The sequence below is a fragment of the Phyllopteryx taeniolatus genome, chromosome 18, assembly GCF_024500385.1.
Source record: "Phyllopteryx taeniolatus isolate TA_2022b chromosome 18, UOR_Ptae_1.2, whole genome shotgun sequence".
Lineage (NCBI taxonomy): Eukaryota > Metazoa > Chordata > Actinopteri > Syngnathiformes > Syngnathidae > Phyllopteryx > Phyllopteryx taeniolatus.
This window is the reverse complement of record NC_084519.1, coordinates 18,531,649-18,552,077: the sequence shown is the minus strand read 5'-3', so window position 1 is coordinate 18,552,077 and position 20,429 is coordinate 18,531,649. Positions and strand designations below refer to the sequence as shown.

The following is a 20,429-nucleotide window of genomic DNA, read 5'->3' as shown; positions in this document are numbered from 1 at the left end:
GACCCCCCCCCCAACCCACCTCGCCATGCTCTGGTTGGCAAAGGCGATCGGATCCATAGACACCGATATTTTTGGACAATGACACGTCGAAATCTCATACTTTGATTCAGGCTGCAACTGCGTCCGCCATTACAAGGTTGACACATGCAAAACATTCAAATAACAAACTTCTTATTTGCCTTTTTCTGTTCACCGAGGTAAGTTTCAATTGGGAAAGACATGGCATGGGTTAGTTTCGGTTCTGTTGTAGTTGGACAAGGTAGAGTCAACTAAGGATCCGTTATGTTTGGAAAGGATGAGTAACGTTAGGTTGGGCGGGGTTAGGGTTAGGTTAGTTGAGTCGGGTTAAGGTTCATTTAAGGTTAGGTCAAGGATACTGTAGGTTGACTAAGGTAAAGTAGAGTTAGGTTCAGGTTAGGTAAGGTAAGGTAAGGTTAAGGTTAAGGTTAGGGTTTTGGTTGAGGTTAGGTAATTGAAACAAGTATCCAAGTCTCTGACCGAGCTGCTTAGCACGAGATTAGTTGGCAATAAACAATCATTTGAATTGGAAGTCATATTTGACTCAATTTGACATTTCATTCATTCATCTGGAAGGTATGAAGCAATTTTTTCTCAAACAAAAAAAATGAAAGAAAAAAACCCATTCTAAATGAATTGGAACGAACAGCAGGCATTGCATCCGACTTGAGAGGTTCCACTGTACTTATCATTTTCTTCTGTAGAGTTTGCGAACATCTGACGTCTCATTGATGTGCTCAAAAGAGAAACGTGCCGTCACCCAGGATGCCGCGCGGTTCGTTTTTTGCCGTCTTTCATGGCGGGATCGGGACGAGATGAGACGACCGTTTTCCCGATCAGACGCTCGCTAAGTCGCAGGAAACGGAGAAAGTTTTGTACTTAAGTTGAGCGCTCCCCGCGAGTCACGCTGATCATTGAAGAGCTCCTGGTAGCCCGCGGGCTCGAGGTGTGCGCCCGCCCGCCCGCCCGCCCGCCCGACGAGAATTCACACAGCCGACTTTTCTCTTCACCCTCACACTTCACACACCTCGCTAACACAACTTTGCACTTGTTCATTTGAGCACAGTGGTGCCGTTTGTGCATCATGAGCAATTGATTGTGGCTCCTTCAGTTGTGTGCGACTCGGCCACCAGGTGGCAGTACAATATAGTCCTACAGACACAAACGAAGAAGAATCGCTTCCCCAACTCCTTCAAGCTGCTGTAATATTGGTCGTTGTTTTGTCGAGGATAAAGAATATATGCCTGCGAGGTTTGTTATTTTGTCTTTTTGAGCTAGCGTCCAAAAACACAGTCGGTGTTGCCAACGTGGTGATTCAGTCGCTACTTTGCTACTTTGCAACTTCTCCAACAACTCAAGCGACTTTTTCTTTCTCACAGAAGCAAAATGTTCAAAACGGCTAATTTATGTGTAACCCACAGAAAACAAGGACCGTGTAATCTATGCTTATTGTGTGCGTTCATGAGTGGAAGCAAAGAAAGTTCATTTAAGACCATTTAGAGTGGGAGTATTTGCCTTCTTTAGGTTATTTTATAAAGGTTTAGTTTCTTGTTGTTTTAGTTCAAATGATATTGTTGGGCAAGAGCAGAATTTGCACGTTCCTATTTTAGATTTTGGTCTATTTGACGTTCATGCATCAATTATAAAAATAAATCAAGAGTTACTCGGCATATGTGTAGTTTTTATCACTACAAACTTACAGGAGGACCTTTGAATTTTGCTCGAATCATATTCTGAAGTTACAGCCCCTGTAATCTTCTTTGAGGCCAATTTGTGGCTAATCCTTCATGTAGGTTAAGAGTGGGGAAAAAAGTACATTTTATTGATTTCAAATCGATAAAAATGGACAATGGGATTTTTCTCACGAAAATCGTTCCGCAGATTTGAATTCTTTTCTCGGATTTTAAGGAGGGGGGAAATCAGTTCAAATTGAATAGAGGATTTATTTCTGACTGAGGTCCTTCACCCTTTGCTTATAAAAAAAAAATAAAAAATTTATTTATTTACCTATATATTCTTTTTTTTTTTTTTTTTTGCATTGTGGGGGATTTGCGTATTTCTCCCGAGAGCATGAACTTAAAGATTGAAATAAATATTCAAGGTCATAGAGCCTTGCGGTCCATATTGAGGAATGTATTTCCTTTTTGAAGAGTTGGGCATTTTTCAAATTTGAGGCCCTATCGAACAGCCGTACAAGTCGTGTGTAGAAAAAGGTTTTTTTGCCTTGTATTTGAGGTGCCGATGCACCTGTTGCCGGCGACGCTCGCCGTGGGATCAGCAGACGCGTCGCGCACGTCACAAAGCGCTGACGCTCGGGATGAACAAGACAAGAACGGATCCATCCGCCTCGCCGACGGACGGCAATGACGCCAGCGCGCTTTCCGTGTCGAGGTGACTCCGTCGACAACATCGCCCAAGCGATGCGGGCGCCGCACGTGAGAATTCGGATGATGTAAAGCAGCTGTTTCACAATTAAGTTGCGGAGGAGGTGCTTGATTTTATTTATTGATTTTTTTTTTATTTTTGGACCGAGCCCTGAGTAGTTGACACGCGCGACCGAAAATGTTAATAAATGCCTATATTGTCTTAATAGTTTCACCTGCAAGTATACCCAAAACTATGATCCCAAAACTGTTTAATTTCGTTTCAAAAACCAACTGTGCTACTTTCCTACTGAGACGGGGCTTTGGCGCCATCTTGTGGCTTCTTCTTGCATTACAGAAAGCGTACAAGTAATACAATTTTGTAATAACAGTGAGTGTCATGGAAGCACGTTTAGAGAACAGCGTGTTATCATAAAATGAAATGAAAAATGAAATCACACAAAAATAAATAAAATCACACAAAAACCTAATTAAATAAAATCACCCCAAAATTCAAATTTCATCACAAAAATAGATCATTTAAATGCAATCACAATCAGTGTCATGAAATCATATTTAGAGAACACATTGTTGTCTTAAAATTAAATGTCAAAATAAAATCAGAAACATAAAACGCAATAGAATCATAGAAGCGCATTTAGAGAAGACCATGTTATCTTGGAATTAAATGTCAAAACAAAATTACCCAAAAATACATCAAATCACATAAAATAAATGTAATTTTATTACACCCCAAAAATATTTTCAAATTAAAATGGGAAGAAACAAAATCACACAAAAATAAAATAAATAAAATGCAATTCAATTGCAAAAACTAAAAGAAACTAATTAAAATAAAATCACAGTGAGCCTCATGATAGAAAACTCAAGGTAAAAATAAAAATCCCCAAAATAAATGTAATAACAGAAAATAAAATTGAATAAAATCACAAAACAACTAAATCACAAACATTAGAAAATTCTAATAAAATCATAGTCCCATTGAAGCACATTTTGAGAACACTGTGTGCTCTTCAAATTAAATGTTAATACATTCTGAAATAAAATTGTATATAAAATCACAAAATAAAAAAAGACATAGTCACGGTAGGCATTTTAGGATTGAATGTAAAAAATAGAAGTACAAATTATGAAATCAAATCAAATCACAAAACTACAATAAAACTGAAAATACGGAATTACATTATAAATCAATGTCCATTTTTCCTGGCATATTTTCCATGTGGCGTTAGAGCACGGCTTCATGGCTCCTCTACACTGCGGTGATGTATTTCTGACACACTGTATGTGCGTCAAATCCTTCTTGACTACCGGCCGGCGGGCCTCTCTGCAAACGACGATATCGTCGTGCCCTTTCAAATCATTCGCACACTTTGGCTGTGGCCGACATATTGATCAGCCCACTTTTGCTGCCCTTGATTGGCCTCTCGCTGCACTGAGCTAACGTGTTTATAGCCCAATTTCTGATGTGTGAAATATATATTATCCATATAGATTCTGTTCTTTAGTCATCGGCAGCAGAACACGGACAATTTGGCTTCGCCAAAGTCACAGCGTTCTGGCCAAGAAGCGGAGAAAACCAACTCTTTGCCAAGCAGAACCATGACTTTGTTGACATGAATATATTTGGATTTGGTGACACCTCAAACTATAAAAACCCCCCCCAAAAAAAAAGGGCTTTTGATTGCAAATAATCATTTACGTCCAGATGTGCAACAAAGAAACGCGCCGTGAGCGACGTTGACACGCCGCACGGCTCGACTTTTTTTTCCCCGACGTTCGTCATTCACGCCACGATTGCGACACGCACGTTCCACTGCGACGAATGCTCTGTTTATACTGTACGTATCCATATTCTAAAACGTTTGTATCCCTCAGAATCAAGCTGAGAGTCACCGCCTAATCTTTATCTTACTATTAAATTAGGCGGGTGGTGCATAAAATCAAAAAAAATGAATTTCAGCGCACTGTGCCTCCTGTGGGACAGTACAACAATGCATCAGATGATAATTCATCGACCGCTAATGATCGCTGCCTTTTTTTTTCGACGTTAAGACTGCGATGGAGCAATTAGCGCCCCCAAAAACGACACATTTGAAATGTGGATTTGTACGCGGTGTTCCCAAATCCCGAGCAGGCCGGTGAGCTGCTTAGAGCTGAAAAGCAGTTTTGCTTAAACGCAGACGTAACGATCGGATTAGGTGTCGGTCGCTTTGGCGCTAGCGTGTTAGCCGGATTAGCGGCGGTGGGCTCAATAGATTTGCTGTCGGATGCCGCGAAGCCCACCGCGCGAGGGAAGCCGGCGAGCGCCACAGAAAGCGGCGAGGTCAAAAACACTGCCACCGAGCGAGCGTCGCCGTCTTCCAAAAATCTTGACGCTTCCGCTCCAATCGTCAATCGTATTTGTGCGCTTTTTTTGGGTCTTCTTTTCTGCGCGCCTCGTTAGAAATATCAGCATATCGCCGCTATTGATTATGTCTGGATGTCTTAATCAGATCAGCAGAATGGGCAGCTTCTCCCTCCGCCGGACACGAAGCACATTCATGCCAAAATATTGATCGGGAATTTCATTGAATGCAGCGCGCCGTTTATTCATGGGCCCCCCGCTTTTTTTTTCTTTCTTTCTTTCTTTTGGGTTCTCGTGGGTGGGGCGGGGGTCAAGGGTTGCTCTGTCCCCGAGGCTTGCGGGCTGTGATCGGTAACGAGCGCGTGATGGCTTTCGTATTGATCGGGGGGTTGATGAAGTGGGTCGGGGTTTGAGGGGAGGGGGCTACAAGATACTATCAGTTATTCACATCATTTCAGAAATGATTGGAGAGTTTTCATCTTGATATTTGTGTTAAGGAAAATCTTCATTTTCCCACAATTTCATCGATAACGGTGAAGACATGCCCAGCTGAATTTCCTTTTGAAAAGGAATTCATTTTACTCATGAATATTTGAATTATTGGCAGTTGTCATCCTCAAACAAGTTTGAATGCCAAAATGTCTTTACCGTTCGGTGTCCCAAATCAAGTTTGAGGATTTGCGTTTTTGACGTTTTGTGTCGGATTTCTCTCCTCTTTTCCATGAAAACGATCACCAATTCATCTTTGTGTCCAAAGAGTTTCTTTTTTTGCTTCTTTGTTACTCAAGCCGGCGGCACGGTGACCGACTGGTTAGAGCGTCCGCCTCGCAGTTGTGAGGAGCGGGGTTCGATCCCTGAGGAGTTTGCATGTCCTCCCCGTCCGTGCCTGCGTGGGTGGCTTTTCTCCGGGCACTCCGCTTTCCTCCCACGTCCCAAAAACAGGCATGCTAGGTTCATTGATGACTCTCAATTGTTTGTTTGTATGTGCCCTGTGATTGGCCGGCAACCGGTTCAGGGTGTACCCCGCCTCCCGCCCGACGTTAGCCGGGATGGGGAGAAGCGGCTCCGAAAACGGACGGCTGGACGGATGTCGCTCAAGCCGTCTTTCCCGTGAAAGCCGCTGGAGGGAGCCTCGTGGTGGTGTTGCAATACACCAGAGGGATCTGTGATGAGGCAGCCATTTTGTATTCACACAATAGCAGACAGCAAAATAAATGCTGCTATTTCGGCGATATGTATGAATTTGTAAAAGTGTGGGAACGATTGCATGTCTTCTTGTTACTGTTATTGCGATTGCATAATGACAAGAGTGTCACGCTTTTCTGAGTAGTTAGGATCATTCATGCACTTGTGTCTGCAAAGTTCTTTGGGCGACATGATTTTTATGAAGGGGTTGATGTCTTTACTGTTATGCAAGAAGTGCATTCAAACAGAAGAAAAAAATGGATTCTGATGGAAGGGGAACTTCAAATTGAAATTCATGCAGTTCAATTTCTCAGTGTACTCGGAAATGACAATTCAAGTTTTAAACATCCTGGCATAAAGAAGAATCTGTTCTGAACGCTCGTGGCATTCTTTCTACCATGCAAATGAAACATTGTTCAGAAATGTCCTCGCAACGAACCTCCAACCTCAGCTGTCATTATCGTCGTTCTTACCAAACCACAGCTTGCTTTCCCCCAGCTGTCCTTTTTTTTGGGTTTTGTTTTTTCTTGTAGGGGTGGTGCTTTCTAAATCAACCCCCCCCCCCCACACACCCACTCTTCGTACTTCGCGTAGCGATTGGTGGGACGGTGTGGGAAGCAGCTGCCGTTGCTCCGAAAGAAAAGCCGGATGCCATGAAAGCGCAACGGGAACACTTTAGCCGGGCGTAAGCTGGCGCTGAGCCCGTAAAGCGCCGTAAACTGTCCGCTCGGCAGCGGACGTGCCTCTCGCTCGCTAGCGTAAACAGCTAATGTGAACACACACACACACACACGGGTCTTTCAGTCGTCCCTCCACTTCTTTTCCACTCCGGTCCTCCAGAGGGCGGCATTGCAAAGTTGCTGCCAATTGCCACAAACGCCAAGCTTTTTTTTTTTCACCGCAGCGCCATCTTCCGGATCCGCTGGGTCGCTTCACCCATTCGGCTCCAACTCGAGCAGACCGCACCGGCGAAACGGGAAAATGAATTTCTTGGAAGGTTTTTTTTTTTTGCGTGTGTTTTTATGACTTATAAACCTCCAAACTTGGATTCAAAGCACAAGAACTTGTATTCTGCACTTCTGTCTACTCAAGTAACACACACACACACAAAGATGCTGCTTATTGGGGAGTTTTTGGCAAATCAAACAAAGAACTCTTTTCCGATAATCACAACATCTGGCGCTTCGTGCTCTCCAGTATTGTACTGTGTAATTACATGCATATAACACACGTAGACTTGAGGATGAAACAGGAAGAGCGTCACAACTGCGTTGCCGTAAGTCGTTCTTCGCAGAGGATAAAGAATATATGCCTGGGAGTAGTTGTATTCTCTTTGTCTGCACTGTTTGTGTTGAAATATCTGCTGTTAAAAAATTTTTAACAACTGTGATATTCCTGCTCGAATCGTCCGCGTTTGGCAGCGCGTGTTAGCAGAAAGTGAGCAGCCTTTCCTACGACAAAATCTTGTGACTTGGTTAGATACACAACGTGTACTTCTCTGTTTTGTATTTAGTTTTGCAATAAACTTCAAGTGGGAGTGGCAATAACCAGCTTGAAGCAAGCACACTTTGCATCTTTTTGAAGAACGACCGAGCGACGGCTCGGAACTTGAAAATGGCACTCCTAAGTCAAAGTAGCATTGTGCGTATGTTCAAATGTTATTCAGCGCATTTGGTGACAATCGTAAATCATCTTTGGTCCTTTTAATGAATGCAAATGAAAATGTCATCAATCCGTTCCGGTTCGCCCGAAAAAACTGCAAAAATGTGTTTTAAGACAAATAGCACCCTTAATATTGTATGTTATAAAACATACAATACACTTTTGACATATTTCAATAGAATGTAAAGAATTAGGCACAGTGGACGACCAGTTAGCACATCCGCCTCCCAGTTCTGAGGTTGCGGGTTCAAATCCCGGCCCCGCCTGTGTGTTCTCCGCGTGCCTGCGTGGCTTTTCTCCGGGCGCTCCGCTTTCCTCCCGCATCCCAAAAACATGCGTTAGTTGAAGACTCTAAATTGCCCGTCGGTGTGACTGTGAGTGCGAATGCTTGTTTGTTTCTCTGTGCCCTGCGATTGGCTGGCGACCAGTTCGGGGTGTACCCCGCCTCTCGCCCCGAAGATGGATGGGATAGGACGGAATACCCGCGTGATTCTTTTGGTTTTCCGTTCAGTTTGACAGTAAAACGTCATCTGAGTTGAGCTCACCGTGCACGTACGGCGCTCGTATCTGGAGTTTCCGCTCGCAAGTCAAAGCGCCGGCCAGACCTCGTATCTCGAGGCGCCGTTGTGCTTGCGCTTGATTGGATGACAACTGGATATTTGTATCCAAAGAACAGAACAAAAAGAAGCGAAGGAAAATTGCACAGGAATGAAAAAATAACAAAACAACTTTCCATCCTTTTGTAGGTCTGCGTCCACCGCCCGCTCTTCCCTGATTGGCCAGCCTGAGGACGGCCCCCTCCGGCGCCAACCAATAGCAGCCGCCCCATCTGTGCCCCGGCGCTCTTAAAGCACCCTGGCGTCTTCAATGGAGACTTCCTCTCTCTCTCTCTCGCTCTCTCTCTCTCCCGCTCCCGCTCTCCCTTTCTCTCCGTCTGCTGAAGCCGCATCGCTTCATCCGTCTGCCTCTTCATCCCTGGCTCCTCGCGTTCTTCCTCTTCTTCTTGTCCCTCCCGAGCAGCTTGCAGGAGTTTGTCGGGGGGACGGGAGGGAAGACCCGGGAGCGCCTGACGTGTGCGAGACGATGCGGACACTTGGGAAGTGATCTCCAGCTTGCACCCTCCGCTTCCCTCCTGCTTTTTTCTTGTTTTGTTTCCTTTTCTTTCTTTTTTTTTACTCTCCTCCTCCTTCCGCTGCTGCTGCAACATCAGGAATGCTTAACGTGGGCTGATGGAGGTTTCCGACGTGTGCATCCCCGAGCCGCTCTGCTATCATAACCAGTAGGTGCATCTCGACTCTCTCATTCCGGGCGTCGAAATCCGCGGCTTCGTTCGAAGTTCGAAAATTCTTCCGAAACGGCAGCGATGAAACAGGCCGCAGACTGCCTGCCGCTGTGCCGCTCCAGATTACTGCAGGAAAAGAAAGTATATTACGAGGTCCTGCTTGTGTTTTTTGAACATCCTGTCACTACAAACGATAATGTTCCTGATGTTTAATGAGCCCAAATTCTTCAAAACAATGAAAAAGTCTCAATAAACATTGCTTAAAAGTCATAATTAACTCCCAATCAATCAATACTTTTTGCAATTGTGCTCTTTTACCTCTCACAGATCCAAAATTGCAAATATGTGAAACAGATTTTTCATTTTGTGTCGAATAGCCAAAAAAGTTTGTATTTTTATCCTTTGAAATTTAATATAACTAAAGGGTCCAACATTTGTTGTAACTAATTTGTGAGGAAAGCGTTTTAACATGACTTTTAACGCTCTTATTCAATATTTACATGTCACAAGGAGATAAAAGTAAATGCTTCGAGTTGACGCCAACGTGAGTGACTATTCGGACGGGCGTGTTCCAGGTTGGGAAATACGGAAAGGACTTCCAATGAGCTTTGATGCCGACGTTGGCGTTTGGTCGGCCGCACGCCGCAGCGGGACGGTCCTCCTGTTGAGCTCCGGATGGGACGGAGCGCCGCCACCCGCTCGACGCCAGAAACAAAAAAACTAAGCAAAACAAGTTGATGCATTATTCCACAATTTGCGTGAACCGAGCAGTGATATAAAAAGAATTCTGCAACAATAACTTTTTTTTTTGGGGTGGGGGTGAGAAATCCTCTTGTCCAAATAATTGCATTTTGGGCCAGATTGAAACATTTGTATTTACATTTTTTCCCCAATGTAAACATTGAAGATGCATGCCTAAAATACGGTGGGTAATCGTGCATTATCTGATCAATGCTTCCTTCGGGGGCTTAATGTCTTATGTCGTCCTAATGCACAACTCTATTTGTATTACTATTCATCTTTTTCCAGAGACACGGCTGTCTGTGTTGATGATGCGTTCAAGGTTATGTGCGGAAAAATCCGATCAGATAAGCTGTTGCCTGATGAAACTATTATGACAAATATGAACTTAACACCTAAAAATGGAGCTTTCTGATCCTTTGCGCTCTCGTATTGGATGGGAGTGGCGTCCCTAATGTTGTGACCGCTGAGAGTTCCTAACATAATTGAGAACAATTCACTTTTATTGCGCAGGTGCCGAAAAAAAAAGATTCAAGATTCAAGATTCCAAATGTCTCTTTGTCGTATGCGGGAACAACAAGTCATCTGAAAACGGAGCTTTGCCACGAACGAGTCACCGGCCTGAAAATGACAACACAATCACGTGACCGACACAAACATTGTGTTGTCTGTTTTTCAGTCTGCAAAATGGTAAAAGTTAGTTAGTTACGACAAAATATTGTTGGATTTTTAGGACGTAAAGTAATTTGACATTTTTATCAGCGTGTATTAATGTCATAATTCCTGGCAGTCGTCCTTATTAACATGGATATTAGAAATCAACAGCCGTCAATGGCAGTGAAAGAGTTCAAATAAATATTTCCGTATCAACACTTTTAAACTCTCAACATGTTTTTTTACATGTCACCTCATTATGCATCTGCGCAATCATGACTTTTCTTTCTTTTAATTTTTTCATTTGATTTGATTTTTGTGATTTCCAGTACTCAACCGATATATATGTATTCTAAAAACTCGCAAGGAGTTTTTTAACCGTATGCATCTGGTCATTCGTGAGATTTTATTTCATTCTTTTTAGACAATGTTGATGGGGTTTTTTTTCTTCTTGAAATACATGTTTTTGTTTATTTTTTACGTAACATACATAAAGACAAGGACATGGCAGTTTTCGTTCAGTTTTCTAACGTAACATTTATATGCTGGAAAGACAGACCATTTTTCTTTTTCTTTTGAATATACATTTTGGGCCTTCTAAAAATTCTGCCTTCTTTTTATTCCTAATTGAAGAAGTAGTTTAGAATCCCAATTTGTGTATGATAGCATCTGTTTCATCTCTCCTCCCAAAGGGACACGCGGTCGTGCAAAAGGACACACACACACACACACACACACAGAGTGATGCAACACACGTGCTGGCTTCTAATTTTAGTGGCGTCTCTCTCTCTCTCTCTCTCTCTCTGTTGTGTATCGTTGCACATATTGTTACTGGAGTTACACGCTGCGTAGCGTACATAATATAGTGAGACAAAATCTCAGAATTTCGAAGACAAAAAACAAAATTTGGATTCAACATCCAATTGTTTTCGTCGTTTGCTGTCATCCAAATAAAGCGGATCAGTGACGAGTGTGCAATCCTCGAAATGTCATTGGAATGGAAAAATGTGAGATTGAAAAAGAAAGTTGCTGAATGGAACACCATTTTTTTGAAGTGCCTGCTTTAGAGTTTCATCTAGTTTTATGTTAATTAACATTCGTGCGCTACTTTTGTGTAATTACTAAAATACTACAAAGTGTTAGTTGAAGGTCAGTGATTAATGGACTCAATGAAAAGTAGTCAGAATTGCAATTGTTCTCTATTTTATCGTCAAATGAATCCAATCCATATGTGTGTTCATCCCGATGAAGTTGACGGTGCCTTGCTGGAGGGCACACCGGTGGTGCGCTTTTCTTCCTTTCTCAACCTTATTTGCCCCGCGGCTCTTAAAACGCCATATCGGCGAGATCCACCAAATCCATTTTATTGATCTCGCGCACGTCCTTTTACATTGTCGTTAAATACGATGAGGCCAGAAAGTAATGCAAATAAAATATCAATCAAATGACTTTCATTTCATGATGACTGATGATGAATATTTAAATAGCGGAAGGCAACAACGAAATCGTGATTTGAGTTTAGATTAAGATTGGGATGTAAGTTTTTTTTTCCCCATGTATTCACTTTGTTTTATTTAATCACCAACGTTAATTTCCACATTGATAAAAACCTACAGTGCATTGAAATAACATTTGCAAATGTTCTTCCAAAGCAATTTTGCACTCTCCTTTCGCCTCCGACCTTCACCGCGACGACTCCCTCCGGTGAGTTTGCTTTCTTGATCGCTCCCAAACGGCGCGTTGAATTAAACCACGACTTCATCCCTCGCCCTCGTTTGCGTTGTGTGCAGGGGCGCTAATAGCGTTAGCTTCACGCAAAGTTGTCTCGTTTGCGCGTGTGTTGAGAGAACGACGAGAGGCAGCGGGACTCACACTTGGTCGTTGGGTAGACGTACAGATACGCATGTAAAAACAAGTCATCGTTTTGATGGCGGGAAAAAAAAAAATCCTCTTTTCCCTCTTTTAGGAACTTTGAGAGTGCTTGTAATGCGAACGAGCACGTTGTTATTTAAGCACGAGGTAGCGTGGCTCGACCTTGGCGCTCTCAAAATGTCGTGTGGCTAACTTCCTGTATGTAGCTTTTGTTAACTGACACAAAAGGGCTAAATTGGCTAATGGTAACAAATGGGAAGAATTGACCTTATCTTCTACAGATTGGGCGAATAATTCTTTCCTCACAGTAATTCAACTTGATTCACGTGAATTCAAGTTTTTAATCATAATATTGCAACGCTGCGCTTAAAAAACTGTTTTTCACAAGATTTCAGTGTTGTTCCCGGAAAACTAAAACAAATTTCTCCTATATTTGAATGTTATTCCGGGTAAAATAACAACCGTATTTTCATCCACATATCTTAACATTATTGTTCGACATTGACAAATTTTGCCCAAAAATGACTTCTTGGCTTCTCCGCCAATTGTGTTGCGTCATCGTCGTTAATGTTCCCTGGCTCACGTGATGCCGCTGTCCCTGCTTTTTCTGCCTCACGTGTCCCCGAGATCTCAATCGATCAATCAACATCTCGCTCTATTTTCTTACGCTTTGTCGTCATCCGCAGAGGTTGAATAAAGTCACGATCTTTTTTTGACAGAGCCACGAGGAGAAAGTGTCTTCTCACGTGTCAAATCCTGCGGTAAATTTTGTTCTGTATTTAACCCAACAAAGACAAGATATGACTAAAACTACTGAAGCGATAAGTAGAAACTTGGAAAGCTTTTCCGGGGACGGGCGAGTACGGATGACAGGTATCGGTATCAGGCCAATCGCGGTCTTGTTTCAAAGGTATCCGGTAACTCATGAAGGCTGCCGATAGCCACCGAGACATCGAGTAAATCCTTCCCGGCAGTAGTTGGCGAATCAGCACGTGCGTCAAAAAGAAAGAAAGGTCTTAGTTCGCAATTACAGCGTCTGTCATTGTGTTACTTAAAATTGTACGTATCAAAAGTACTCGTGGTATCAGTACTCTGTATCGGGGAGTACTCGAGTGAACAAAAATGCTATCGAACATCCCTACTTTTTAGCCATGATTGTGGGCATTTATTGTTGAAATAATACAACTTTATTTCTATAAAATATTGGAAGAGCGTTCTGTTAAAATGACGACTTTTTTGCCACCTCAGATTATCGCCGTAAGAAGACTTAGCAGACGTTTGAAGGTTACGTTTTTCCGGGCGGTAATTGAAATGCAAAATAAGACGAGAGGCGATCGATGGCCATCTCTGTTTATTTATGAAATCAATACGCGAACTGTCCCTCATGAGTCCGTCCGCCGCCCCCTCGCCTTTCACTCTCGTTCTCAATGACGGCTCGAGGGGCGTGTTTGACTTTGCGGGGAGAGCAATTTGCTGAAGGTGCGCGCCGCCGCCGTCGATGTCACCCGCAGGTGAGACGACGTCATCTGTGGGGGAAATGTATGCGCTGCCGTGACATTGAGCAGGCCATACGCTGAGTGTGTGCGTCTTGCCTGCGTGCGTGTTGGAGAAATGTGTGCGCCGCTACTCACAGGGGACGCGAAATATATTTACATCCATTATAATGAAACTTTTTTTTAAAATATATATATTTTTTTTTTTAACCCCCAAAAATATTGACTGAGCAGGGATAAACCGCCAATAAGTGTTTTAGGGGTTGGTTGCCCCCCCCAAAAGAAAAATGTAAATAAAATATTTGTTTTCATTTGAAAACAATTGAATCCGCGGGTGCTGAACCGCGAGTATGCAGGGGGCAACTGTACGCTTCCGTTACCATTAGTCATGGAAATGACGACATCATATTCTTAAAGTTGCGTTTTAATATGACAATGCATAAAACTATATCATGATGCTACATAATCCACGTGGGAAAGGAGAGTTTATTGTTTATTGAACACTCAAGCAGAAGCTGCTGCCGGGCACAGCTCACGCCAAGGCACTCACATGCCACCCCACCAGGCCCCGCCTCTTAAAGGCAAATGCATGGACACAGACGTAACAATACAAACAGTGTGGTGATCTAACAATGTGTTTAATTCGTTCAAATGTGTTTGCAGAATGTGAGAGGCGTAAAACTATTTTGAATATTTTGGGAATGTCGCCGCGGTCGTCTTTATTTCCCGCGCTGGCGCACGTGTTGAAGGCGCGGCGCCGGAGATGGACGAAGTCATTTCACGTACGGCCCGTCGCGTGCGTTCAGGGCCGTGATTAACGTCTGTGAACGATATCGTCGCTGTCCTCTGCGGCGACGCGTTTCCGTTTTCCTCCAATCGGCTGTCGACGCCGTTGATTCCCACACATTCCAGAGTCGTTTCCAGTCAGCCATTAATTACGGACTTTTCATTTTCCATGCACACGTCATATGTTCTATGTCAATTTTGATCGCTATCAAATTATGAACTGCAGATCTTTTGAAAATGTATTCAAAAATCCTTAATCCGTGTTTCAGAGAAAAGGGGAAATGACTTTTCTTTTGTTTTATAATATGTCAAATGTCAAAAACGGGTCAACTCAGACAGTATGTATAGGGTTATAAGGGTTAACTGAATAAAAAGGTTGCTGTGTACTATTTTTAACATGTACTACCCCCCCTCCCTCAGGAATCCCAACCCCCCCAGATTAATTAACTGTTGCAGCGCCAAGAAAACTCACCCCGCCATCGACTCGTTTAACGCCGCTTCCTGCCTGCCAACGTCGTATTCGCCGCAGAGCGAAGCACGCACCCGCACAGCGCTCGGCTGCGTCGATGTTAACAGTCTGACACCCAAAGAGGAGGGTTTCCCCCCCTAAAACAGGAAGTGAAGCTGCGGATCAACAGATGTGGTAGAGGCAGCAAGGCCTTCACACGAGCAGAAGCGCTCGCCTACTGTCATTAGCTTCTTTCACCAGGAAAAAACGACTTTGGTTCGAGCTTTTTCTGTTCCTTAGTCATCAGCAGCAGCATCAACCATGTTTTGGTTTCACCGCCCCCAAAAAAGAGAGAAAAGCTTTGAAAACAAGACTGAGAAAAGACTTTCGATGGCAAAATCATCATTTGTTATATATATGGCGTCATCTTTTCTCCCGATCACGACACACACTTTCGACTACCTACCGCGACAAATAATAATTGTCACGACAAGCCAAGATTCACATCCTAACCTTTATCTTCGACGCAAAAGCTGTGCTGATGTCAAATCCAATGCCATCTGCTGGCGGCCGTTAGTCATTACAGTGCTTTACAAACCTGAATTCCAACTTGCCCGATGATTTTGTTTTCTTCTGTGTAGGCTGCTAAGTCGAATGCCCTCGGAGGACCGCCACCTGTCGTCCAGCTGCGAATCTTACGTGAAAACCGAGCCGTCCAGCCCGTCGTCGTCGCTGGTGGACACGGGCGGCCGCCACAGCCCCAGCGGCAACTCGGACGCCAGCGGCGGCTACGTCAACGCGGGCGCGGGAGCGCGTTCGCACGGCTTGGACTCGCCACCCATGTTCAACCCGGGCCTGCACGGGATGGGAGGAGGCGGAGCCTGTCTGCGTCGCTACGACGACCGCTCCGGAGGCCTGGCGGACGAGTCGGCCGTCAAGTGCGAGTACATGCTGAACGCCATCCCCAAGAGGTTGTGCCTGGTGTGCGGCGACGTGGCGTCGGGTTACCACTACGGCGTGGCGTCCTGCGAGGCCTGCAAAGCCTTCTTCAAAAGGACCATACAAGGTTTTACGCTCACAGTTTGAAATTCCCACTTGACACCAATAAATGCCAAGTTTTTGTTTTCTAGTAATATTACGTTTTTGTCGGGTAATATTACAACTTTATTCTTGTAATACATTCCTCCCCCCCTCTACGTAATACAAGTACTTTATTTTATTGCAATAAATCATAGCAGAACAAGTTGTGTGAAGGAGCAAAAAAAAAACGTGAGAAAAGAAAAAGCATCCTACAAAATCCAAAATTCCCACTTGACACAAACACAATATTCTAAGATGAATATTCCAATTTGATTCTCAAACAGTTAGAGCTTCTTGTAAAATTCCAGCTATACTCTCCTATAATTACCACTATTTCTTTTTTTTTTCTCTGATAATATTGCAACTTGGTCCATCCATTCCACTTCAGCGATCCATTTTGAACAAAACCGCCTTGCTCAAATGGAGCTCGCCAAACTATTTGTCTCAAAAAACATCCGGTCTTGAGGCGACATAATGTCGCACGACTCCCGCCGAGCGAGGGAAGAGGCGGAGTTTCTCAACACTTGAAGCGTTCATTACCAATTGCATCCCGTTTATGAATGAAATGAAATGAACAAATATGAAATCGGCCACATTCGGACATTGGATATGCAGAAAATTCGTATTTAATAAGACAGCAAAGAGTCAAACGGTGTTCTGTGACTTTGCGTCGTCCTGCACACCTTCTTCATCTTCGTCTTCGTCCTCCTCTTCCTCGCCTTTGCGGAAGGACGCCCCCGAAATGGACCCAACGTGTCCGTCATTCGTCCCGAGCTGCGGGACACTCGGTCAATAACGATCAGTGTTGGGTGACTGTAATTAAGAAGCCTTTCAGCGGGAGAAAGTCAAGAAAGGGGGGGCGGGGGACGTCTCTTAGGGAAGGGACGGGGGTCCAATTAGGACCACTGCGGTGTTGTCAGAGAGACGGGGGACGATGAGGCGTCCTCTAAATAAAGATGGTCACTCACTGAAAGGAAACGGCACTTTAATGGAATGCTAATCAGGGATTGGCTGAGCAGGGGGGGTCCCGGCCTCGCTAAAGGGGGACAAGGAGAGGTCCGGCCTGAGTGGGGACGAGCGCATGGATAATAATAATAATAATAATATATCCAAATTTACAGGGGGAAATAAGAGAGGTTAGAGTGCTGCGAACGTCCTCTGCGGAAAGAAAGGCGCACGCCACACATGATTAGCTAACAGGCTACCGGCAGCGAGCGCTTTGAGAGGCGCCTGCGCACACGCGCGGGCTAAAATGTTTTCTTTTATAACCGTCCAACGTTTGAGGCAATGTGACCTCCCCTTTCCAAACAGATGAATGTCTGAGATATCGTTTCAAATACTTGACACACTGCGGAGGCCGAAGAACGCCAAGGTACCGTCAACCTTGCTAGCGGACGAAACATCGATATGACCTTAAATGGGGAAATGTATATATTTCATATGACATATTTTTGTGTGCTTACAATAAAGCTTACAAGTTCCATGTTTTATACAGTAGGGTTGAGATCCGAGTTGAAAGGAAGGCGAATGCCGTTCATCCGTTCCAGCCTCCCCGCAAATTGATTTGTGTTTTCATAAGGAAAATACCAATCTATAATATTGGACTTTATAAAAACAGAGAGTTGTAATAACGTCATTAAATGGCGTGACATAATTCGCTGCAACTCCTTCTGGTCTGCGTGGTTGTTTTGCCACCGGGGGGCAGTCTGCTACAGTCATGCAGACACAAAACAAAGAAGACTTTCACAACTACTGGAAGTCAGTCACTCAGTAAGCAGCAACATGACATAAGTCGTTTTTCAGAGAATAAATAATATTTGCCTGTTATTGTTTGTTTGTTTTTTGGACTGCATGAACACTAAAATCCAAAGTATTACACATTTCTCAAAATCTTACACTCCAGGAGCAAAACATTGCCTCAGATTTGAACCACTTGAAGCACAACGTCAGCCTCACAGTTTTCTCACACAAAACACCAAACACACAAAAGTATCTTATGATGTAAGCACCGACAGCCAATCAGGTGAATGCCTAATTGCAGACACGCCAATCAGGTCGAAGCACTCAAAATGCAGCAGATTGTTTTGTTTGAAAAATGGGCTCGTAGGTGCGTTTGCGGCCGGAGGATCGCGAATCGACCAGGGCTGACTTCATCGCTTCTTCTTTCCTTTCGCAGGCAACATCGAGTACAGCTGCCCGGCCACCAACGAGTGCGAGATCACCAAACGGAGACGCAAGTCGTGCCAAGCCTGTCGCTTCATGAAGTGTCTCAAAGTGGGCATGTTGAAAGAAGGTGAGCGCCGTCTTTATTTCTCATTGAAATGTAAGCTCTTTGCACTTTGTAATCGCATTTGAGATGACAACTTTAGCAGTGGCGACATGTTGGTTGTCTGGAATGATGGAAACCACAGATGGGACGCGGCGGTTCGGTGTGGAGATGGGGCCGTGTTGGCATCGTGACACACAACGGGAAAAGGAGAAAACAAGTCACAAAATCATCAGTGATGTATTGTTTGTTCTTGTTAGCTAGTGGATGACTTCCTGGTTCGTGGAGGACACAAGACAGTAGACAGTCCCATTTTGCATTCCGGGCTCGATGCTAAAAAGTTTTTTCCAAGTCAATTAGTCAGTCCCGATGTTGGTTAGCGGGCTACTTCCTGCTTCATGGACGATGAAAGGACGTTTACGTCACATGACGTATGTGTTGGCCAAACTCTCCCGTTTCCGTTCGGTTGGCAAGGGGAAGGAAATTCTGGTGAGTTCTTCCTGGGCGGCAACAAAACCTTTTGCCTTTGCACTTTTGTACTTTATCGAGACGGTCTTGTCCAGAGTCCCGGTGACATCATCATCATCATCATCATCATCATCTTCATCCTCATCTTCCTTCCCTCTGCTGCGCAAAAAGCTGAGCTGGATGACGTATGACGCTACTCGCCGGCAGGCCGTTCCCCCGGGACGTCCTACCCCCCTCCTCCGCTCTCTCTCTGTTGTGTGTGTGCACCCCCCCCCCCCCCCCCCACCGCTGTCTGGCTGTGTCCCATTCCATCTCCCGGCTGCCGTATCGATCCGCTAAATGCTTTCCGCACATCCGACCTCACTTCCTGCTCGTGTCGGTTCTCCTCCACCGCGAGACCTTCGGGAGTCGGAGGGAGAACCCGGGCCCGTTTTTGCATTTTTACAATCAATTATCGTCATCTAACCCAATCGGGAATGCGTTCCACACAGACAAATAGGAATCAAACCCGCTTGCAGCCAAATATCGAGTCGACTCGAATCGGGGGCCCGTGTCTCGTAAGACGTTAGCGGTGGCGGAAGCGAAGAAGTACAAAATACATCAGTGGCTTGAGATACGAGCCGACAGACTTTTTCCAGATGCGAGCCGACGTGCGAACGATGAACTGCAAAGAAAAATCCCATTTTGCCCATCCCTCATTCTGATTTCAAAAAACCCTTTGTCGTGTTTATCGGGGTGCGCCTAGATTAGGAGTAGATTTGGGAGGTTGTTTAGTGTTAACCATTTGTGCACCGAGGTGGACGCCCAGTCAACGTGAAGCAAGGCCAATAAAAGGAGCGAGCGAAAGCCCGTAGAAAAAGTCACTGGCACAATGTATGCAGTCAGCCACGTGCTGTCTTGTCATGTAGTTTTTTGTTATTTTTGGTCTTATTTTGTGTCGCTTGTTGATATTTTTATTTGAATTATTTATTTATGTTAGCTTGTCTTTTTTCGTGTTAGTCTGTTATTAGTCGTGTTATTTTTAGATTTTGTGGAATTCCTTTTAGTACCATTTAGTCTTTAGGCTTATTGTCTTCCTCTGGATCGATTTTTTTCCGGGTCGCAGTAGATGCATTTGGTTGACAGTTGAACAGGGCGTGGTTTCAGTGCCTTCCGCGGACACGCCCACAGCGTTCAAGAATCGGGAGAATGTTTTGCTTTTTCACGATTTTGAGTGTTGGACTCCGCCGAGGCTGCCCTTTGTCACCGATTCTGTTCGTAACTTTTACGGCCAGAATCTCAAGGCGCAGCCGAGGCGTAGAGGGGGTCCGCTTTGGTGGCCTCAGTATTGCATCTCTGCTTTTTGCAGATGATGTGCTTCTGTTGGCTTCATCGAGCCGTGATCTCCAACTCTCACTGGAGCGGTTCGCAGCAGAGTGTGAAGCGGCTGGGATGAGAATCGGCACCTCCAAATCTGAGACCGTGTTCCTCAGTTGGAAAAGTGTGGCGTGCCCTCTCCGGGTCGGGGATGAGATCCTGCCCCAAGTGGAGGACTTCAAGTATCTTGGGGTCTTGTTCACGAGTGAGGGAAGAATGGAACGGGAGATGGACAGGCGGATCGGTTCGGCGCCTGCAGTGATGCGGACTTTGTATCGATCCGTTGTGGTAAAGAAGGAGCTGAGCCGAAAGGCGAAGCTCTCGATTTACCGGTGGATCTACGTTCCTACCCTCACCTTTGGTCACGAGCTGTGGGTCGTGACCCAA

The 20,429-nt window shown here is 44.6% G+C and overlaps 1 protein-coding gene across 15 annotated transcripts in view; it reads left to right on the top strand.

The window, feature by feature from the left end:
* The window catches only part of LOC133468617 (steroid hormone receptor ERR2-like), a 105,346-nt gene that overhangs the window by 70,454 nt on the left and 14,463 nt on the right, over window positions 1-20,429 (top strand). For 11 of the 15 annotated variants that reach the window (XM_061754723.1, XM_061754722.1, XM_061754742.1 and 8 more), the window contains 2 exons: window positions 15,514-15,938; window positions 18,129-18,245. In XM_061754723.1, coding sequence (XP_061610707.1) covers window positions 15,527-15,938; window positions 18,129-18,245 — 529 coding nt within the window. In that variant the 5' untranslated portion in view covers window positions 15,514-15,526. Of the gene's footprint in view, window positions 1-8,342; window positions 8,876-15,513; window positions 15,939-18,128; window positions 18,246-20,429 lie in introns of those variants that run through there. The other 4 variants (XM_061754732.1, XR_009785537.1, XM_061754733.1 and 1 more) reach the window with 4 other exon arrangements.